The following is a 21,504-nucleotide window of genomic DNA, read 5'->3' on the forward strand; positions in this document are numbered from 1 at the left end:
TGGAGTTAAGCAGCCACCTTTGTCAGAATATGTTCATATCTGTCCTTGAAAGATATACGCATAGTGTCTTGAACTTGGAAATATGAGGTAAGTTCTTTAGGCCTTAATATATCAACTCCAGGCTTATTAAAATTAAGTAAAGCAAACTCCATCTTTCTTCATTGGGGTTACACTCTAATCTGTTCTGCTTATGAAATGAAAAACAGTTTTTGTTCATGGGAAGGTATTATTAACAATCTTTCAGACTTAAACCCAACTTACTTGCCCATCTTTTTCCTTTACTTTTTTTCAACATTGTGAATTCAATATGATATCTAGTACTTGAAGTGTAAAAACTTGAAGTGTTCAGGGACCCTTACTATGCTGTGGAACTGTGGATGCTTACAGCACAGTAGACCACCAAAAGGCAGTAGGATGGCCATAGGGCCTTTAGGTGAGAGTAAGGACATTGCTCTTATCTAAGGAGTCAGAACTCTCATTTGCTGTCTTTACAGGCCTTCTTCCAGGGAGAAAGTAATGTTCTTTTTTCATAACTCCATTTTATTGACTTTTCTCCCTCTGATGCACAGTGGGTGGAGGATCAGCAGGTAGCGTATTGGCAGCCCGGTTATCGGAAGTCAGCAACTGGCGGGTGCTACTACTGGAGGCTGGAGGTCCCCCACCCTTGGAGAGCTATGTTCCTGGACTCTCCTTAACCTTTTATCTTCCTAGCGACAATAGCTGGGAGTACCCAATCACTCCACAGAAACATTCACACAAGAGTTACATAGGAAGAGTAAGTGAAAAATCCTTATTTCATAGCTGTAATGTTAATTTGTTTTATAATTTCATTTTGCATATATTTTTAAAAACATCTTTATCAAACTGTGTATAGGGTATCTCAGTAAGAGGCATGATTTTATTACGAAAGTAAAGAGTAAAGTTTTCAGAGAAACTTACGTTCTTCATAAACAGGTTGAATGAATTAAATACTTATAGAGTAACTCTTTTTGAATAGAGTACATTCTATGGTCAAGAGGCATACTTATACAAACAAATTACAATGAAATTCTTAGAGAGATTTTACGTTCTATTAACTGAAGCTGAAGCAAATTTCAAATGAAAACATTTGATTGTAATTACATGTCTTTTATTGATAGTAGTCTAGCAGTGACTGAAAATGTACTACTTTTACCATCTAAAATTGTGAAGATAGATGTCTAGTAATGGAGGGCTGCCATGGTTTCAGTTACCATTATCAAAAAGATGACATAAGGCTTTATTATCATCTCTTATGGTGAAGATTCAGGTAGATTTTCATCATAGTAATTATTGTTTTTATGATGTTTATCTATACTTGATGCACTAGATAACCAGAATATTCCCACAGGGTCAAAACCCTCTAATCTCCTACAAATATAGCACAACTTTGCTTGAATTCACTTCCTTTCAACGTCCATTTGTCCTGTAGTGTCAAAACAATCATTGATTACCCTAGAAATGACATCACCATTGATCCCGTGTCAATAGCTTAAGTATTCCACATTCTTAGGATTATGCTGGTTCATCATAGTAGCTCTACCCTCCTTTATCATGAATTGGTATCTGTACATACATTGATCAAGTGTGTCTGAACAGTTGTGAATATTTTGTTTTTCCCTTCCTCTGGAGTCCATTATTGTACTGTAAGATTCACTGCATCTTCATACATTGTGGCAACAACTTTTCTGCATTTCACCTCCGCCTCTCTGTACCTTCCCACTTTCCAGGTATTCTTAATCTTTTTCTGAGTGATAGTTTGAGTGTACAGGTTCAAGGGTATTGCATGGCTGACATTTCAGTCAACAAGATGCTCCCATTGCTTATTCAGTAGGGGAAGGGCTTTTACTTACATTGATTGCTTTTTATTTTTTTTCAAATGTGGGATGAAGCTGTTTTACACACTCACCAATTGTGTGGGCAGTGGTGCAAAAGAAGCTACAGAATGCTTAAAATAACCTGGGCTAGATCTCATTGACTGAATTAGGGGGACTAGGGAAAAGGGGTATAGAGATGGAACATGGTTATGAGGTATAGTGGGCTGTTTTCAGTGACACTGTGTTGTTTGCTGTGAGTGAAGAGGAGTTGCAAAAGGTGTGTAATTTTATGATGTGTGTAAGCATAGATGGGTGAAGATAAATGCAAGTAAAAGTAAAATAAGGTGATATGAAAGAAAAGGAAAGTATAAAATTTGCAAAGCCCTGTAGAATGAAGAAGAGAGCGCACTAAAGAAAGACTGTGGAAATGGTGACAGAATTTAAGTATTTGAGAGCTATCATGGGTAAGTTTGGTGATACAGAAAGAGAGATAAGGGAGAGAACACTACAGGATAGAAAAGAGGAGATGTAAGAATGTTGGTGAAGAAAGGATTAAGAGACAACCTAGTCCTCCTAACCATGACCTATGCAGCCAAGACATCGACATGGGATGAGTCACAAAGGTCAAGAATCCAGGCTGTGAAAATGAGATATTGAGCGTGTGGTATGACTAGATGGAATGAAGAAATTATTGAGTGGGTTGTATGAGAAATTTGGTATGGCTGGGAATGCAAAGGCAATGAATTGTAGAGTGGTAGGGTGGATGAAATGTAATACTTTTAGATGGATTAGGCGTGTGGAAAGAATATAAGAGTGGGAGATTACAAAAAAGTATATGACACAATTAAAGGGGTTGTTGTGAGACGAAGACCACCTGTGACATGGGGAAATAAAGTGGAAGACTACTGGAGGAGAGAAATGGAGGTAGAATGTGTTGAATGTTGTACATGAGGTAGGCATATGAAAACAAGTATAAGTGAAGAACCAATTAATGGTGTCAAATTGACTAGAGATACATTCGCATTTTAATGACTGACAGCACTGTAGATTTGAAAACTTACAATTAACAGAGATATATTTTTAAGTATAATGAATGCATATTCATTATCATCGCAGGCTGGCTGAATAGAGAAGTAAGAATGGATATCAGAAGAAAAAAGAGGAAGCAAGAATAGTGAGCTGATGCTTTAGAATAGGGGCATGACAAATATGACTGAAAGGCATGAAGATGATTATTTGAAGAGAGAAGGAACTTAAAAAGGCCAAACAGACAACGAGAGCAAATGTTGATGTGACAAAAGAGATGATGAAGGAGGCAGACACTGATATATGAGCAACATTTTCTACAGTAACTTCATGTATACTTTTAAAGGATCACAATTTGACATGGATTAGTCATGAAACATGGGAAAGACATGCCTGACATGAAAGTTTCAAGTAAAAATGAACAAGAGGAGGGAGGAAAAGAACCAGATTTAATGTGATCTTTGAAACCATAAGCCAGAGAAGAAAAGATTAATTACTTCATTTGATGTGTATTTTAGGTATCTTAATTTCTTCTTTTGATTACATTTCACAGTACTATGATATCTATCTATATTTATGTATGTTATATAAGATATCCTAGATCACAGTTATACATGTTGATCTTAGTGCCACTCATTTTTAACAATTTACTTTTACTGTTCTTATAAGTTCAATCTGTAGGAAAATGCAATTCATCAGTGTATGGTGATAGGTTTTCAAATGCTAGTTTATATAAGCAGTTTTCATTTAGTTATTTGATAAGTTAGATAACATTTGAAAACTTAAAAAAGAATTTTCCTTTTTTATTACACTTGGTCGCCATTTCCCATGTCAGCAAGGTAGCACCAGGAAACAGACAAAGAATGGCCCATCCAGTCTCATACACATATACATACATAAATGTCTATACACACACATATACATAGATGTACATATACATATCAATATATACACATATGCATACACATACACAGACATATGCATATTATGTACATATTCATACTTGCTTGCCTTCATCTATTCCTAGCACTACCCCGCCCTGCAGGAAACAGCATCGTTACCCGCTTCTTCAGTGAGGTAACACCAGGAAACAGACAGAAATCGCCACTTTCGTTTACATTCAGCCTCTAGCTGTCATGAGTAATGCACCAAAACCACAGCCCCCTATCCACATCCATATCCCATAGAGCTTTCCAGGGTTTACCTCAGACATTTCACATGCCTTGGTTCAGTCCATTTACAGCATGTCAACCCCAGTATACCACATCGTTCCAATTCACTATTCATTGCACGCCTGTCACTCTCCTGTGTGTTCAGGCCTCAGTCACTTAAAATCTTTTTCACTCCTTCCTTCCACCTCCAATTTGGTCTCCTGCTTCTCCTTGTTCCCTCCATCACTGACACATATATCCTCTTTGTCAATCTTTCCCCACTCATTCTCTCCATCTGTCCAAACCATTTCAACACACCCTCTTCTCTCTCAACTGCACTCTTTTTATTTCCACATATCTCTCTTACCCTTTCATTTCTTAGTCAATGAGACCACCTCACACTACATATTCTCTTCAAACATTTCATTCCCAACACATCCACCCTCCTCTGTATAACCCCATCTATAGCTCATGCCTCGCATCTATATAAAATTGTTGGAACTACTATTTCTTCAAATATACCCATTTGTGCTCCACCGAGATAACATTTCCTCAATACTTTCGCCCCCTTCCCCACTCTGTGACTCACTTCCACTTCCATGGTTCCATTTGCAGCTGAGTCCACTCCCAGATATCTAAAACACTTCACTTCATCCAGTTTTTCTCCATTCGAACTTACATTACAATTAACTTGTCCCTCAATGCTACTGAACCTAATAATCATGCTCTTATTCACATTTACTCTCCAAGGAGAAAATATGTGAATGAAAATTAAATTGGATGGAAAGAAATGGTTGCCAAGAAAGGAGGCGGTCATACATAATATAGGATGCATAAAGAATAATTGTCTAGAAAAATTAAAGTACACTCATAATTCAAATGTCAAAAGAATGAAGCTGTAATTGTGAATCAGTAAATGGTAATTGTACAAGTATCTAACATTCAAAAATATTGTCATGTGCTCTAGATTAGTAAATTTAATGTTTCCTTTATTTTTGGTTATGATATACTCTGCCCTTCCTGAATTTTTGAAAAGATTTCTTTCATTCCTGTACTTTGGACATGTGAAAATCACCACACCCTACAGTGGTTCACCCATAGGGTATGTTCTATCCCTCTTTTGGGCTTTTTCTCATCACAAAACTACTGCCAATTATGGTGGCCCATGCAATACCAAATTTTAAACTCTACAGTGTACTACAAGGACTTGCTTAAGTCAGGATCATCTTGTATCCCTGAATAATTGATGGGGGATGTGATGATAGGCCTCTTGACACCTGGAGAGTTTCTGTCCATATACTAAATGTACTTGTTCTACCTTTCTGTGAGATTCTGTCCAAAGGCAGTCAAGGCTCACCCAAGATAGTAACATTCACTACTGCATTCCAAAGCTTTAGATTAACTATGCAGCATTGGGATCATACTCTAAAAAGCAAAGTTATCTTGTATCCCTTGGACATCAGCTGGGATTGTAGCAAGACCTTAGACCCTAGAATTATATAGCAACACATCATGACTCACATACTAATTGATGAGGGGGTCAGGAGGCAAACTTTACTAAACCCCCTGGCCAAGGTCCTAGATTCATGTTTCAGTCATTTTGACAGAAAATCATAAAGGACTGTTCTAAAATAGTTTTGGTAAAACACAGTAATTGAATGTGTTACCTGCTAAAGGAACTTATAAGGACCAGATGTCACCTCAACTCTAGTGGGCACACTCAGTTATCAAAAGAGCTCAGTTACTCAAAGATAACAGGTGAACAGATGCCACATAATGTCTACCATAGGCCCATGCTATATACACTGCGAGTAGATGAGATTATATGTATTTCAGGCTGACAAAAGCAGCCAGCAGTCATATTTGCTCAAGTCATGAGACTATGAAGAGTGATTTTGAATATGATTAGAGGAAGACCGAATATCAATGCACAGGGGATTAAGTTAGGGAGAGAATTGTTTATTTGGAACAGTCGGACCCAATCAGAATGCATGGCAGTGGCATGTGAAAATTTGAAGGCCCTAGTGGCATTTGAAGATGCAGAAGCCCTTGTGACATGCCAAGGTTTGAATGGCAGTGATTGATGTGTTCAAGTGGCTGGAGTTGCTTGAATGGTTTATAATACTGATTTTTAGTATTTCAAAAATGAAAGAGAAGAGAGAGGCATTTTGATGATTTTTGCCGGGAAATAGTGCAAATGACTGGGAGATGAATAAAGGAAAGAGGCAGAAGGTCAAGAGAAAGGTGCAAGAGGTGAAAAAGAGGGCAAATGAGAGTTAGGGTGAGAGAGTATCATTAAATTTTAGGGAGAATAAAAAGATGTTTTGGAAAGAGGTAAATAAAGTGCGTAAGACAAGAGAACAAATGGGAACAACGGTGAAGGGGGCTAATGAGGAGGTAATAACAAGTAGTGGTGATGTGAGAAGGAGATGGAGTGAGTATTTTGAAGGTTTGTTGAACATGTTTGATGATTGAGTGGCAGATATAATGTGTTTTGGTCGAGGTGGTGTGCGAAGTGAAAGGGTCAGGGAGAATGGTTTGGTAAGCAGAGAAGAGGTAGTGAAAGCTTTGCGGAAGATTAAAGCCGGCAAGGCAGCAGGTTTGGATGGTATTGCAGTGGAATTTATTAAAAAAGGGGGTGACTGTGTTGTTGACTGGTTGGTGAGGATATTCAGTGTATTTATGACTCATGGTGAGGTGCCTGAGGATTGGCGGAATGCATGGATAGTGTTATTGTACAAAGGCAAAGGGGATAAAGGTGAGTGTTCAAATTACAGAGGTATAAGTTTGTTGCGTATTCCTGGGAAATTATGTGGGAGGGTATTGATTGACAGGGTGAAGGCATGTACAGAGCATCAGATTGGGGAAGAGCAGTGTTGTTTCAGAAGCGGTAGAGGATGTGTGGATCAGATGTTTGCTTTGAAGAATGTATGTGAGAAATACTTAGAAAGGCAAATGGATTTGTATGTAGCATTTATGGATCTGGAGAAGACATATGATAGAGTTGATAGAGATGCTATGTGGAAGGTATTTAGAGTATATGGTGTGGGAGGTAAGATGCTAGAAGCAGTGAAAAGCATTTATCAAGGATGTAAAGCATGTGTACGAGTAGGATGAGAGGTAAGTGATTGGTTCCCAGTGAATGTTGGTTTGTGGCAGGGGTGCATGATGTGTCCATGGTTGTTTAATTTGTTTATGGATGGGGTTGTTAGGGAGATGACTGCAAGAGTTTTGGAGAGAGGGGCAAGAATGCAGTCTGTTGTGGATGAGAGGGCTTGGGAAGTTAGTTGTTGTTGGCTGATGATGCAGCGCTGGTGGCTGATTCATGTGAGAAACTGCAGAAGCTGGTAACTGAATTTGGTAAAGTTTGTGAAAGAAGAAGGCGGAAAGTAAATGTGAATAACAGCAAGATTATTAGGTTCAGCAGGGTTGAGGGGCAAGTCAATTGGGAGGTAAGTTTGAATGGAAAAAAACTGGAGGAAGTGAAGTGTTTTAGATATCTGGAGTGGATTTAGCAGCGGATGGAACTATGGAAGCGGAAGTGAATCACAGGATGGGGGAGGGGGCATAGGTTCTGGGAGCGTTGAAGAAAGTGTGGAAGGTGAGAATGTTATCTTGGAGAGCAAAAATAGGTATGTTTGAAGGAATAGTGGTTCCAATAATGTTATATAGGTGCGAGGCTTGGGTTGTGCGGAGGAGGGTGGATGTGTTGACGATGAGATGTTTTAGGACAATATACCCTTGAGCTTCGTTTCACTCAGAGCCAGAACATCCAAGTTCCTTTTCTCAAGCATACTACCCATCTCTCCTTTTTTCTCATCTTGGTTACATCCACAAACATTTAGACACACCAATCTGAGCCTTCGAGGAGGATGAGCACTCCCCGCGTGACTCCTTCTTCTGTTGCTCCTTTTAAAAAGTTAGAATACAAGGAGGAGAGGGTTTCTAGCCACCCGCTCCCGTCCCATTTAGTCGCTTTCTACGACACGTGAGGAATGCGTGGGAAGTATTCTTTCTCCCCATCCCCAGGGATATATATATATATAATATATATATAAATATATATATATATATATATATATATATATATATATATATATCATTTCATTAATTTATTTTGCTTTGTCGCTGTGTGCCGCGTTAGCGAGGTAGCGCAAGGAAACAGACGAAAGAATGGCCCAATCCACCCACATACACATGTATATACATACACATCCACACACGCAAATATACATACCTATACATCTCAACGTATACATATATATACACACACAGACATATACATATATACACATGTACATGATTCATACTGTCTGCCTTTATTCCTTCCCATCGCCACCCCGTCACACATGAAATAACAACCCCCTCCCCCCGCATGTGCGCGAGGTATCTCTAGGAAAAGACAACAAAGGCCACATTTGTTCACACTCAGTCTCTAGCTGTCATGTAAAATGCACTGAAACCACACCTCCCTTTCCGCATCCAGGCCCCACAGAACTTTCCATGCTTTACCCCAGACGCTTCACACGCCCTGGTTCAATCCATTGACAGCATGTCGACCCCGGTATACCACATCGTTCCAATTCACTCTATTCCTTGCACGCCTTTCACCCTTCTGCATGTTCAGGCCCCGATCACTCAAAATCTTTTTCACTCCATCTTTCCACCTCCAATTTGGTCTCCCACTTCTCCTCGTTCCCTCCACCTATGACACATATATCCTCTAGGTCAATCTTTCCTCACTCATTCTCTCCATTTGACCAAACCATTTCAAAACACCTTCTTCTGCCTTCTCAACTACACTCTTTTTATTATCACACATCTCTCTTACCCTATCATTACTTATTCGATCAAACCACCTCACACCACATATTGTCCTCAAGCATCTCATTTCCAGCACATCCACTCTCCTCCGCACAACTCTATCTATAGCCCACGCCTCGCAACCATATAACATTGTTGGGACCACTATTCCTTCAAATATACCCATTTTTGCTTTCCGAGAAAATGTTCTTGACTTCAACACATTCTTCAACGCTCCCAGAACTTTCGCCCCCTCCCCCACCCTATGATTCACTTCCGCTTCCATGATTCCATCCGCTGCTAGATCCACTCCCAGATATCTAAAACACTTCACTTCCTCCAGTTTTTCTCCATTCAAACTTACCTCCCAACTGACTTGTCCCTCAACCCTCCTGTACCTAATAACCTTGCTCTTATTCACATATACTCTCAGCTGTCTTCTTTCACACACTTTACCATACATGTGTATGTGGGTGGGTTGGGCCATTCTTTCGTCTGTTTCCTTGCGCTACCTCGCTAACACGGGGGACAGCGACAAAGTATAATACATAATATATATGTTAATGTGCTGAGAGGTGCAACTGGAGGGATGTCTGATCATTATCTTGTGGAGGCTAAGGTGAAGATTAGTATGGGTTTTCAGAAAAGAGGAGTGAATGTTGGGGTGAAGAAGGTGGTGAGAGTAAGTGAGCTTGGGAAGGAGACCTGTGTGGGGAAGTACCAGGAGAGACTGTGTACAGAATGGAAAAAGGTGAGAACAATGGAAGTAAGGGGAGTGGGGGAGGAATGGGATGTATTTAGGGAATCAGTGATAGATTGCGCAAAAGATGCTTGTGGCATGAGAAGAGTGGGAGGTGGGCTGTTTAGAAAGGGTAGTGAGTGGTGGGATGAAGAAGTAAGAGTATTAGTGAAAGAGAAGAGAGAGGCATTTGGACGATTTTTGCAGGGAAAAAATGCAATTGAGTGGGAGAAGTATAAAAGAAAGAGACAGGAGGTCAAGAGAAAGGTGCAAGAGGTGAAAAAAAGGGCAAATGAGAGTTGGGGTGAGAGACTATCAGTAAATTTTAGGGAGAATAAAAAGATGTTCTGGAAGGAGGTAAATAGGGTGCGTAAGACAAGGGAGCAAATGGGAACTTCAGTGAAGGGCGTAAATGGGGAGGTGATAACAAGTAGTGGTGATGTGAGAAGGAGATGGAATGAGTATTTTGAAGGTTTGTTGAATGTGTCTGATGACAGAGTGGCAGATATAGGGTGTTTTGGTCGAGGTGGTGTGCAAAGTGAGAGGGTTAGGGAAAATGATTTGGTAAACAGAGAAGAGGTAGTAAAAGCTTTGCGGAAGATGAAAGCCGGCAAGGCAGCAGGTTTGGATGGTATTGCAGTGGAATTTATTAAAAAAGAGGGTGACTGTATTGTTGACTGGTTGGTAAGGTTATTTAATGTATGTATGACTCATGGTGAGGTGCCTGAGGATTGGCGGAATGCGTGCATAGTGCCATTGTACAAAGGCAAAGGGGATAAGAGTGAGTGCTCAAATTACAGAGGTATAAGTTTGTTGAGTATTCCTGGTAAATTGTATGGGAGGGTATTGATTGAGAGGGTGAAGGCATGTACAGAGCATCAGATTGGGGAAGAGCAGTGTGGTTTCAGAAGTGGTAGAGGATGTGTGGATCAGGTGTTTGCTTTGAAGAATGTATGTGAGAAATACTTAGAAAAGCAAATGGATTTGTATGTAGCATTTATGGATCTGGAGAAGGCATATGATAGAGTTGATAGAGATGCTCTGTGGAAGGTATTAAGAATATATGGTGTGGGAGGCAAGTTGTTAGAAGCAGTGAAAAGTTTTTATCGAGGATGTAAGGCATGTGTACGTGTAGGAAGAGAGGAAAGTGATTGGTTCTCAGTGAATGTAGGTTTGCGGCAGGGGTGTGTGATGTCTCCATGGTTGTTTAATTTGTTTATGGATGGGGTTGTTAGGGAGGTAAATGCAAGAGTCCTGGAAAGAGGGGCAAGTATGAAGTCTGTTGTGGATGAGAGAGCTTGGGAAGTGAGTCAGTTGTTGTTCGCTGATGATACAGCGCTGGTGGCTGATTCATGTGAGAAACTGCAGAAGCTGGTGACTGAGTTTGGTAAAGTGTGTGGAAGAAGAAAGTTAAGAGTAAATGTGAATAAGAGCAAGGTTATTAGGTACAGTAGGGTTGAGGGTCAAGTCAATTGGGAGGTGAGTTTGAATGGAGAAAAACTGGAGGAAGTGAAGTGTTTTAGATATCTGGGAGTGGATCTGTCAGCGGATGGAACCATGGAAGCGGAAGTGGATCATAGGGTGGGGGAGGGGGCGAAAATTTTGGGAGCCTTGAAAAATGTGTGGAAGTCGAGAACATTATCTCGAAAAGCAAAAATGGGTATGTTTGAAGGAATAGTGGTTCCAACAATGTTGTATGGTTGCGAGGCGTGGGCTATGGATAGAGTTGTGCGCAGGAGGATGGATGTGCTGGAAATGAGATGTTTGAGGACAATGTGTGGTGTGAGGTGGTTTGATCGAGTAAGTAACGTAAGGGTAAGAGAGATGTGTGGAAATAAAAAGAGCGTGGTTGAGAGAGCAGAAGAGGGTGTTTTGAAATGGTTTGGGCACATGGAGAGAATGAGTGAGGAAAGATTGACCAAGAGGATATATGTGTCGGAGGTGGAGGGAACGAGGAGAAGAGGGAGACCAAATTGGAGGTGGAAAGATGGAGTGAAAAAGATTTTGTGTGATCGGGGCCTGAACATGCAGGAGGGTGAAAGGAGGGCAAGGAATAGAGTGAATTGGAGCGATGTGGTATACAGGGGTTGACGTGCTGTCAGTGGATTGAATCAAGGCATGTGAAGCGTCTGGGGTAAACCATGGAAAGCTGTGTAGGTATGTATATTTGCGTGTGTGGACGTGTGTATGTACATGTGTATGGGGGGGAGTTGGGCCATTTCTTTCGTCTGTTTCCTTGCGCTACCTCGCAAACGCGGGAGACAGCGACAAAGTATAAAAAAAAAAAAAAAAAATATATATATATATATATATATATATATATATATATATATATATATATATATATATATATATATATATATATATATATATATATATATATATATATATATCCCTGCGGATAGGGGATTAAGAATACTTCCCACGTATTCCCTGCGTGTCGTAGAAGGCGACTAAAAGGGGAGGGAGCGGGGGGCTGGAAATCCTCCCCTCTCGTTTTATTTTTTTTTTTTTTTAATTTTCCAAAAGAAAGAACAGAGAATTGGGCCAGGTGAGGGTATTCCCTCAAAGGCCCAGTCCTCTGTTCTTAACGCTACCTCGCTAATGCGGGAAATGGCGAATAGTTTGAAAGAAAGAAAGAAAAGATATATATATATATATATATATATATATATATATATATATATATATATATATATATATATATATATATATATATATATAGAGAGAGAGAGAGAGAGAGAGAGAGAGAGAGAGAGAGAGAGGGGACGGGAGCGGGGGGCCAGAAATCCTCCCCTCCTTGTATTAACTTTCTAAAATGGGAAACAGAAGTAGGAGTCACGCGGGGAGTGCTCATCCTCCTCGAAGGCTCAGAGTGGGGTGCCTAAATGTGTGTGGATGTAACCAAGATGTAAAAAAAGGAAAGATAGGTAGTATGTTTGAGGAAAGGAACCTGGATATTTTGGCTCTGAGTGAAACGAAGCTCAAGGGTAAAGGGGAAGAGTGGTTTGGGAATGTCTGGGGAGTAAAGTCAGGGGTTAGTGAGAGGACAAGAGCAAGGGAAGGAGTAGCAATACTCCTGAAACAGGAGTTGTGGGAGTATGTGATAGAGTGTAAGAAAGTAAATTCTCGATTGATATGGGTAAAACTGAAGGTTGATGGAGGGAGGTGGGTGATTATTGGTGCATATGCACCTGGGCATGAGAAGAAAGATCAAGAGAGGCAAGTGTTTTGGGAGCAGCTGAATGAGTGTGTTAGTGGTTTTGAAGCACGAGACCGGGTTATAGTGATGGGTGATTTGAGTGCAAAGGTGAGTAATGTGGCAGTTGAGGGAATAATTGGTATACATGGGGTGTTCAGTGTTGTAAATGGAAATGGTGAGGAGCTTGTAGATTTATGTGCTGAAAAAGGACTGATGATTGGGAATACCTGGTTTAAAAAGCGAGATATACATAAGTATACTTATGTAAGTAGGAGAGATGGCCAGAGAGCGTTATTGGATTACGTGTTAATTGACAGGCGTGCGAAAGAGAGACTTTTGGATGTTAATGTGCTGAGAGGTGCAACTGGAGGGATGTCTGATCATTATCTTGTGGAGGCTAAGGTGAAGATTTGTATGGGTTTTCAGAAAAGAAGAGTGAATGTTGGGGTGAAGAGGGTGGTGAGAGTAAGTGAGCTTGAGAAGGAGACCTGTGTGAGGAAGTACCAGGAGAGACTGAGTACAGAATGGAAAAAGGTGAGAACAATGGAAGCAAGGGGAGTGGGGGAGGAATGGGATGTATTTAGGGAATCAGTGATGGATTGCGCAAAAGATGCTTGTGGCATGAGAAGAGTGGGAGGTGGGTTGATTAGAAAGGGTAGTGAGTGGTGGGATGAAGAAGTAAGAGTATTAGTGAAAGAGAAGAGAGAGGCATTTGGACGATTTTTGCAGGGAAAAAATGCAACTGAGTGGGAGATGTATAAAAGAAAGAGACAGGAGGTCAAGAGAAAGGTGCAAGAGGTGAAAAAAAGGGCAAATGAGAGTTGGGGTGAGAGAGTATCATTAAATTTTAGGGAGAATAAAAAGATGTTCTGGAAGGAGGTAAATAAAGTGCGTAAGACAAGGGAGCAAATGGGAACTGCAGTGAAGGGTGCAAATGGGGAGGTGATAACAAGTAGTGGTGATGTGAGAAGGAGATGGAGTGAGTATTTTGAAGGTTTGTTGAATGTGTTTGATGATAGAGTGGCAGATATAGGGTGTTTTGGTCGAGGTGGTGTGCAAAGTGAGAGGGTTAGGGAAAATGATTTGGTAAACAGAGAAGAGGTAGTGAAAGCTTTGCGGAAGATGAAAGCCGGCAAGGCAGCAGGTTTGGATGGTATTGCAGTGGAATTTATTAAAAAAGGGGGTGACTGTATTGTTGACTGGTTGGTAAGGTTATTTAATGTATGTATGACTCATGGTGAGGTGCCTGAGGATTGGCGGAATGCGTGCATAGTGCCATTGTACAAAGGCAAAGGGGATAAGAGTGAGTGCTCAAATTACAGAGGTATAAGTTTGTTGAGTATTCCTGGTAAATTATATGGGAGGGTATTGATTGAGAGGGTGAAGGCATGTACAGAGCATCAGATTGGGGAAGAGCAGTGTGGTTTCAGAAGTGGTAGAGGATGTGTGGATCAGGTGTTTGCTTTGAAAAATGTATGTGAGAAATACTTAGAAAAGCAAATGGATTTGTATGTAGCATTTATGGATCTGGAGAAGGCATATGATAGAGTTGATAGAGATGCTCTGTGGAAGGTATTAAGAATATATGGTGTGGGAGGAAAGTTGTTAGAAGCAGTGAAAAGTTTTTATCGAGGATGTAAGGCATGTGTACTTGTAGGAAGAGAGGAAAGTGATTGGTTCTCAGTGAATGTAGGTTTGCGGCAGGGGTGTGTGATGTCTCCATGGTTGTTTAATTTGTTTATGGATGGGGTTGTTAGGGAGGTAAATGCAAGAGTTTTGGAAAGAGGGGCAAGTATGAAGTCTGTTGGGGATGAGAGAGCTTGGGAAGTGAGTCAGTTGTTGTTCGCTGATGATACAGCGCTGGTGGCTGATTCATGTGAGAAACTGCAGAAGCTGGTGACTGAGTTTGGAAAAGTGTGTGGAAGAAGAAAGTTAAGAGTAAATGTGAATAAGAGCAAGGTTATTAGGTACAGTAGGGTTGAGGGTCAAGTCAATTGGGAGGTGAGTTTGAATGGAGAAAAACTGGAGGAAGTGAAGTGTTTTAGATATCTGGGAGTGGATCTGGCAGCGGATGGAACCATGGAAGCGGAAGTGGATCATAGGGTGGGGGAGGGGGCGAAAATCCTGGGGGCCTTGAAGAATGTGTGGAAGTCGAGAACGTTATATCGGAAAGCAAAAATGGGTATGTTTGAAGGAGTAGTGGTTCCAACAATGTTGTATGGTTGCGAGGCGTGGGCTATGGATAGAGTTGTGCGCAGGAGGATGGATGTACTGGAAATGAGATGTTTGAGGACAATGTGTGGTGTGAGGTGGTTTGATCGAGTGAGTAACGTAAGGGTAAGAGAGATGTGTGGAAATAAAAAGAGCGTGGTTGAGAGAGCAGAAGAGGGTGTTTTGAAGTGGTTTGGGCACATGGAGAGGATGAGTGAGGAAAGATTGACCAAGAGGATATATGTGTCGGAGGTGGAGGGAACAAGGAGAAGAGGGAGACCAAATTGGAGGTGGAAAGATGGAGTGAAAAAGATTTTGTGTGATCGGGGCCTGAACATGCAGGAGGGTGAAAGGAGGGCAAGGAATAGAGTGAATTGGAGCGATGTGGTCTACCGGGGTTGACGTGCTGTCAGTGGATTGAAGCAAGGCATGTGAAGCGTCTGGGGTAAACCATGGAAAGCTGTGTAGGTATGTATATTTGCGTGTGTGGACGTATGTAATACATGTGTATGGGGGGGGGGGGGGGGGCCATTTCTTTCGTCTGTTTCCTTGCGCTACCTCGCAAACGCGGGAGACAGCGACAAAGTATAAAAAAAAAAAAAAAAAAAAAAATATATATATATGTGTGTGTGTGTGTGTGTGTGTGTGTGTGTGTGTGTGTGTGTGTGTGTGTGTGTGTGCGTGCGTGTGTGTGTGTGTGTGTGAGTTCATCCCTCCCCAAAATGCTGAGTCTGGTTAACACAGGAAGACTTGGAAGGTAACTGATAACCTGATCCAAGGAAGATGAGGAAGGCAATTGATGTCCTGAAAAAGCATTAGTTGTTGGAAAAATTCCATCCTTTCATGTTATTAGTCACCTTACTGGTCTTCCTTGGCCAACCAGATCCAGCTTTTTGGGAAAGGATGATGTTAAAAGAAAGAAAAAGGTCTGGGTTGTGTACTCGTCCTTGCCAGTACATCTTCAGATCCCACATTTAGACCTTCTCTTTCCTTCCAAGCAAGAATATAAGCCTGTTCTTCCTGGGACAACTTTTGAGGAACCATGGTTCATTACCATTTCGGAAATAATGTTATCTGGAACTGAAATAGTGAAAATATCATTAAATCCAATGACAGCAGACAAAAGTTGAATTTCTATTCTCAATACCACAGGGTAATTAAGGTGGCAAATCATGTTGTCCGATATGTGATATCCCCTATCTTAAGTACATAACAGGTTTCTTTTGCAAATGAAACAACACAAGAAAGCCTTATTCTGAATGGTAATCAGTACATTCTGTTATTTTGTGGAGATTGTACAGTGCATAACAATGATTAATATTTAATAATAACACTGAATTACAGATTACTGGAAAAAGGTTTATTTGAAAGCCTCATTCATCTAAGTTCTTGATTTTGCTGCATATAGAGACAAGGTGTTTGAAATTTTAAGGCTTTAATTTCTTACACTTTCACTGGATTCATTTGAAAGGATTCAATAAAAAATGTCTGTCAACAGAGTGCAAGGCTTCTTCAAGGTCGGGTTCTGGGTGGATCATCAACTATTGGTGGTTTATTGTACATTCGAGGCAGCAAACAGGACTATGACCAGTGGGCCGGCATTGGGCAATCCCGGTTGGGACTATCTCTCTGTTTTGCCATATTTCAAGAAGTCCGAGGACTATCGAGGAACACAACAAGGAGAAAGTGGTTAGTTTTCGTTACTTTAAGAATGAGATGATTGACCTTTCTCACCAGACACCAGATGAGCAAGGTTTATCAGTCACCTGCCTTCCATTCAATCTTCTCTCATTCCTATCTTCATGCTATATCTTTTTTTCTTTAACGTCTTCTAGTGTTTTGCCGCTTCCGTTTAACGAGTCCTTGATTCCTGCACACCATATCATCCTACGATGCCCTGCTGACTTCTTCGCTCAGGGGTCCAGTTCATATACTTCTTGGCATATCTTATGTTTTTCATTTTTTGTGCATTGCCAGATCCAATAGTATGTTCTTTTCGGTTACTTCCATCACAGATGTAATATCAAAATCCCCTCTTATCTTATAGTTTCAAATCTTATCCATTCTTGTAATTTCTGTGATGAGCCTACACGCTTTCAATTTGGAAGCCTGGATCTGTGAACTTGGTTACATTGTGCATGACCATGCTTTTAATACATAAAGGTGTGGTATATTACTGTCTTCCATTTGAATAGTACATTTCATCTTTCACTTTAGGGTATAGAATACTGAAGTTTTCATTGTATTTGAAGTCTTTGGTTTTTATCCATTTGAAGTAGAATATGAATAGATATTCCTCACAATTATGTTCAGTTACTCACTTAACATAGCAAGTGATCTTATATATATATATATATATATATATATATATATATATATATATATATATATATATATATATATATATATATTTCTTTATTTATATTGCTTTGTCGCTGTCTCCCGCGTTAGCTAGGTACCGCAAGGAAACAGACGAAAGAATGGCCCAACCCACCTACATACACATGTATACACATACACGTCCACACACGCAAATATATATATATATATATATATATATATATATATATATATATATATATATATATCATCCCTGGGGATAGGCGATTAAGAATACTTCCGACGTATTCCCTGCGTGTCGTAGAAGGCGACTAAAAGGGGAGGGAGCGGGGGGCTGGAAATCCTCCCCTTTCGTTTTTTTTTTTTTAATTTTCCAAAATGAGGAACAGAGGGGGGCCAGGTGAGGATATCCCACAAAGGCCCAGTCCTCTGTTCTTAACGCTACCTCGCTAACGCGGGAAATGGCGAATAGTTTAAAAGAAAGAAAGAATATATATATATATATATATATATATATATATATATATATATATATATATATTTTAATAAATTCCCCTGTAATACCATCCAAACCTGCTGCCTTGCCGGCTTTCATCTTCCGCAAAGCTTTTACTACCTCTTCTCTGTTTACCAAATCATTTTCCCTAACCCTCTCACCTTGCACACCACCTCGACCAAAACACCCTATATCTGCCACTCTATCATCAAACACTTTCAACAAACCTTCAAAATACTCACTCCATCTCCTTCTCACATCACCACTACTTGTTATAACCTCCCCGTTAGCCCCCTTCACTGAAGTTCCCATTTGCTCCCTTGTCTTACGCACTTTATTTACCTCCTTCCAGAACATCTTTTTATTCTCCCTAAAATTTAATGATACTCTCTCACCCCAACTCTCATTTGCCCTCTTTTTCACCTCTTGCACCTTTCTCTTCACCTCCTGTCTCTTTCTTTTACACATCTCCCACTCAATTGCATTTTTCCCTGCAAAAATCGTCCAAATGCCTCTCTCTTCTCTTTCACTAATAATCTTACTTCTTCATCCCACCACTCACTACCCTTTCTAATCAACCCACTCCCACTCTTCTCATGCCACAAGCATCTTTTGCGCAGGCCATCACTGCTTCCTTAAATACATCCCATTCCTCCCCCACTCCCCTTACCTCCTTTGTTCTCACCTTTTTCCACTCTGTACTCAGTCTCTCCTGGTACTTCCTCACACAAGTCTCCTTCCCAAGCTCACTTACTTTCACCACCCACTTCCCCCCCAACATTCTCTCTTCTTTTCTGAAAACCCATACAAATCTTCACCTTCGCCTCTACAAGATAATGATCAGACATCCCTCCAGTTGCACCTCTCAGCACATTAACATCCAAAAGTCTCTCTTTCGCGCGCCTGTCAATTAACACGTAATCCAATAACGCTCCCTGGCCATCTCTCCCACTTACATAAGTATACTTATGTATATATCGCTTTTTAAACCATGTATTCCCAATCACCAGTCCTTTTTCAGCACATAAATCTACAAGCTCTTCACCATTTCCTTTTACAACACTGAACACCCCATGTATACCAATTATTCCATCAACTGCCACATTATTTACCTTTGCATTCAAATCACCCATCACTATAACCCGCTCTTGTGCATCAAAACAACTGACACACTCATTCAGCTGCTCACAAAACACTTGTCCCTCATGATCTTTCTTCTCATGCCCAATATGCACCAATAATCACCAATCTCTCTCCATCAACTTTCATTTCTACCCATATTAATCTAGAATTTACTTTCTTACACTCTATCACATACTCCCACAACAACTGTTTCAGGAGTAGTGCTACTCCTTCCCTTGCTCTTGTCCTCTCACTAACCCCTGACTTTACTCCCAACACATTCCCAAACCACTCTTCCCCTTTACCCTTCAGCTTCGTTTCATTCAGAGCCAAAACATCCAGGTTCCTTTCCTCAAACATACTACCTATCTCTCCTTTTTTCACATCTTGGAATTTATTAAAAAAGGGGGTGACTGTATTGTTGACTGGTTGGTAAGGTTATTTAATGTATGTATGATTCATGGTGAGAAGCCTGAGGATTGGCGGAATACGTGCATAGTGCCATTGTATAAAGGCAAAAGGGATAAGAGTGAGTGCTCAAATTACAGAGGTATAAGTTTGTTAAGTATTCCTGGTAAATTATATGGGAGGGTATTCATTAAGAGGGTGAAGGCATGTACAGAGCATCAGATTGGGGAAGAGCAGTGTGGTTTCAGAAGTGGTATGGGATGTGTGGATCAGGTGTTTGCTTTGAAGAATGTATGTGAGAAATACTAAGAAAAGCAAATGGATTTCTATGTAGCATTTATGGATCTGGAGAAGGCATATGTTAGAGTTGATAGAGATGCTCTGTGGAAGGTACTAAGAATATATGGTGAGGGAGACAAGTTGTTAGAAGCAGTGAAAAGTTTTTATCGAGGATGTAAGGCATGTGTACGTGTAGGAAGAGAGGAAAGTGATTGGTTCTCAGTGAATGTAGGTTTGCGGCAGGGGTGTGTGATGTCTCCATGGTTGTTTAATTTGTTTATGGATGGGGTTGTTAGGGAGGTGAATGCAAGAGTTTTGGAAAGAGGGGCAAGTATGAAGTCTGTTGTGGATGGGAGAGCTTGGGAAGTGAGTCAGTTGTTGTTCGCTGATGATACAGAGCTGGTGGCTGATTCATGTGAGAAACTGCAGAAGCTGGTGACTGAGTTTGGTAAAGTGTGTGAAAGAAGAAAATTAAGAGTAAATGTGAATAAGAGCAAGGTTATTAGGTACAGTAGGGTTGAGGGTCAAGTCAATTGGGAGGTAAGTTTCAATGGAGAAAAACTGGAGGAAGTAAAGTGTTTTAGATATCTGGGAGTGGATCTGGCAGCGGATGGAACCATGGAAGCGGAGGTAAATCATAGGGTGGGGGAGGGGAGCCTTGAAGAATGTGTGGAAGTCGAGAACATTATCTCGGAAAGCAAAAATGGGTATGTTTGAAGGAATAGTGGTTCCAACAATGTTGTATGGTTGCGAGGCGTGGGCTATGGATAGAGTAGTGCGCAGGAGGGTGGATGTGCTGGAAATGAGATGTTTGAGGACAATATGTGGTGTGAGGTGGTTTGATCGAGTAAGTAATGTAAGGGTAAGAGAGATGTGTGGAAATTAGAAGAGCGAGGTTGAGAGAGCAGAAGAGCGTGTTTTGAACTGGTTTGGGCACATGGAGAGAATGAGTGAGGAATGATTGACCAAGAGGATATATGTGTCAGAGGTGGAAGGAACGAGGAGAAGTGGGAGACCAAATTGGAGGTGGAAAGATGGAGTGAAAAAGATTTTGAGTGATGGGGGCCTGAACATGCAGGAGGGTGAAAGGCGGGCAAGGAGTAGAGTGAATTGGATCGATGTGGCATACCGGGGTCGACGTGCTGTCAGTGGATTGAATCAGGGCATGTGAAGCGTCTGGGGTAAACCATGGAAAGTTGTGTGGGGCCTGGATGTGGAAAGGGAGCTGTGGTTTCGGGTATTATTGCATGGCAGCTAGAGACTGAGTGTGAACGAATGGGGCCTTTGTTGTCTTTTCCCAGAGTTACCTCGCACACATGATGGGGGAGGGGGGATGTTATTCCATGTGTGGCGAAGTGCGATGGGAATGAATAAAGACAGACAGTGTGAATTGTGTGTATGTGTATATATGTATATGTCTATGTGTGTATATATATGTGTACATTGAGATGTATAGGTATGAATATTTGCGTGTGTGGACGTGTATGTATATACATTGTGTATGGGGGTGGGCTGGGCCATTTCTTTCGTCTGTTTCCTTGCGCTACCTCGCAAACGCGGGAGACAGCGACAAAGCAAAATATAAAAATATAAAATATATATATATATATATATATATATATATATATATATATATATATATATATATATATATATATATATATATATATATATATATATATATTTATATATATATATATATATATATATATATATATATATATATATATATATATATATATATATATAAATATATATATATATATATATATATATATATATATATATATATATATATATATATATATATATATATATGTGTGTGTGTGTGTGTGTGTGTGTGTGTGTATTTAGGAAAGGATCACAATTTTGCTCAATCTAGGAAAATGAAA

General features: G+C 40.4%; 1 protein-coding gene across 1 annotated transcript in view; it reads left to right on the forward strand.

Annotated features, from left to right (window-relative positions):
* LOC139751628 (glucose dehydrogenase [FAD, quinone]-like) overlaps nucleotides 1-21,504 on the forward strand; it is a 212,904-nt gene that overhangs the window by 54,431 nt on the left and 136,969 nt on the right. The window contains 3 exon segments of the mRNA XM_071667248.1: nucleotides 570-775; nucleotides 16,466-16,561; nucleotides 16,563-16,656. Of these exon segments, the coding sequence (XP_071523349.1) occupies nucleotides 570-775; nucleotides 16,466-16,561; nucleotides 16,563-16,656 (396 nt within the window).

Source organism: Panulirus ornatus, chromosome 11 (genome assembly GCF_036320965.1).
Source record: "Panulirus ornatus isolate Po-2019 chromosome 11, ASM3632096v1, whole genome shotgun sequence".
Lineage (NCBI taxonomy): Eukaryota > Metazoa > Arthropoda > Malacostraca > Decapoda > Palinuridae > Panulirus > Panulirus ornatus.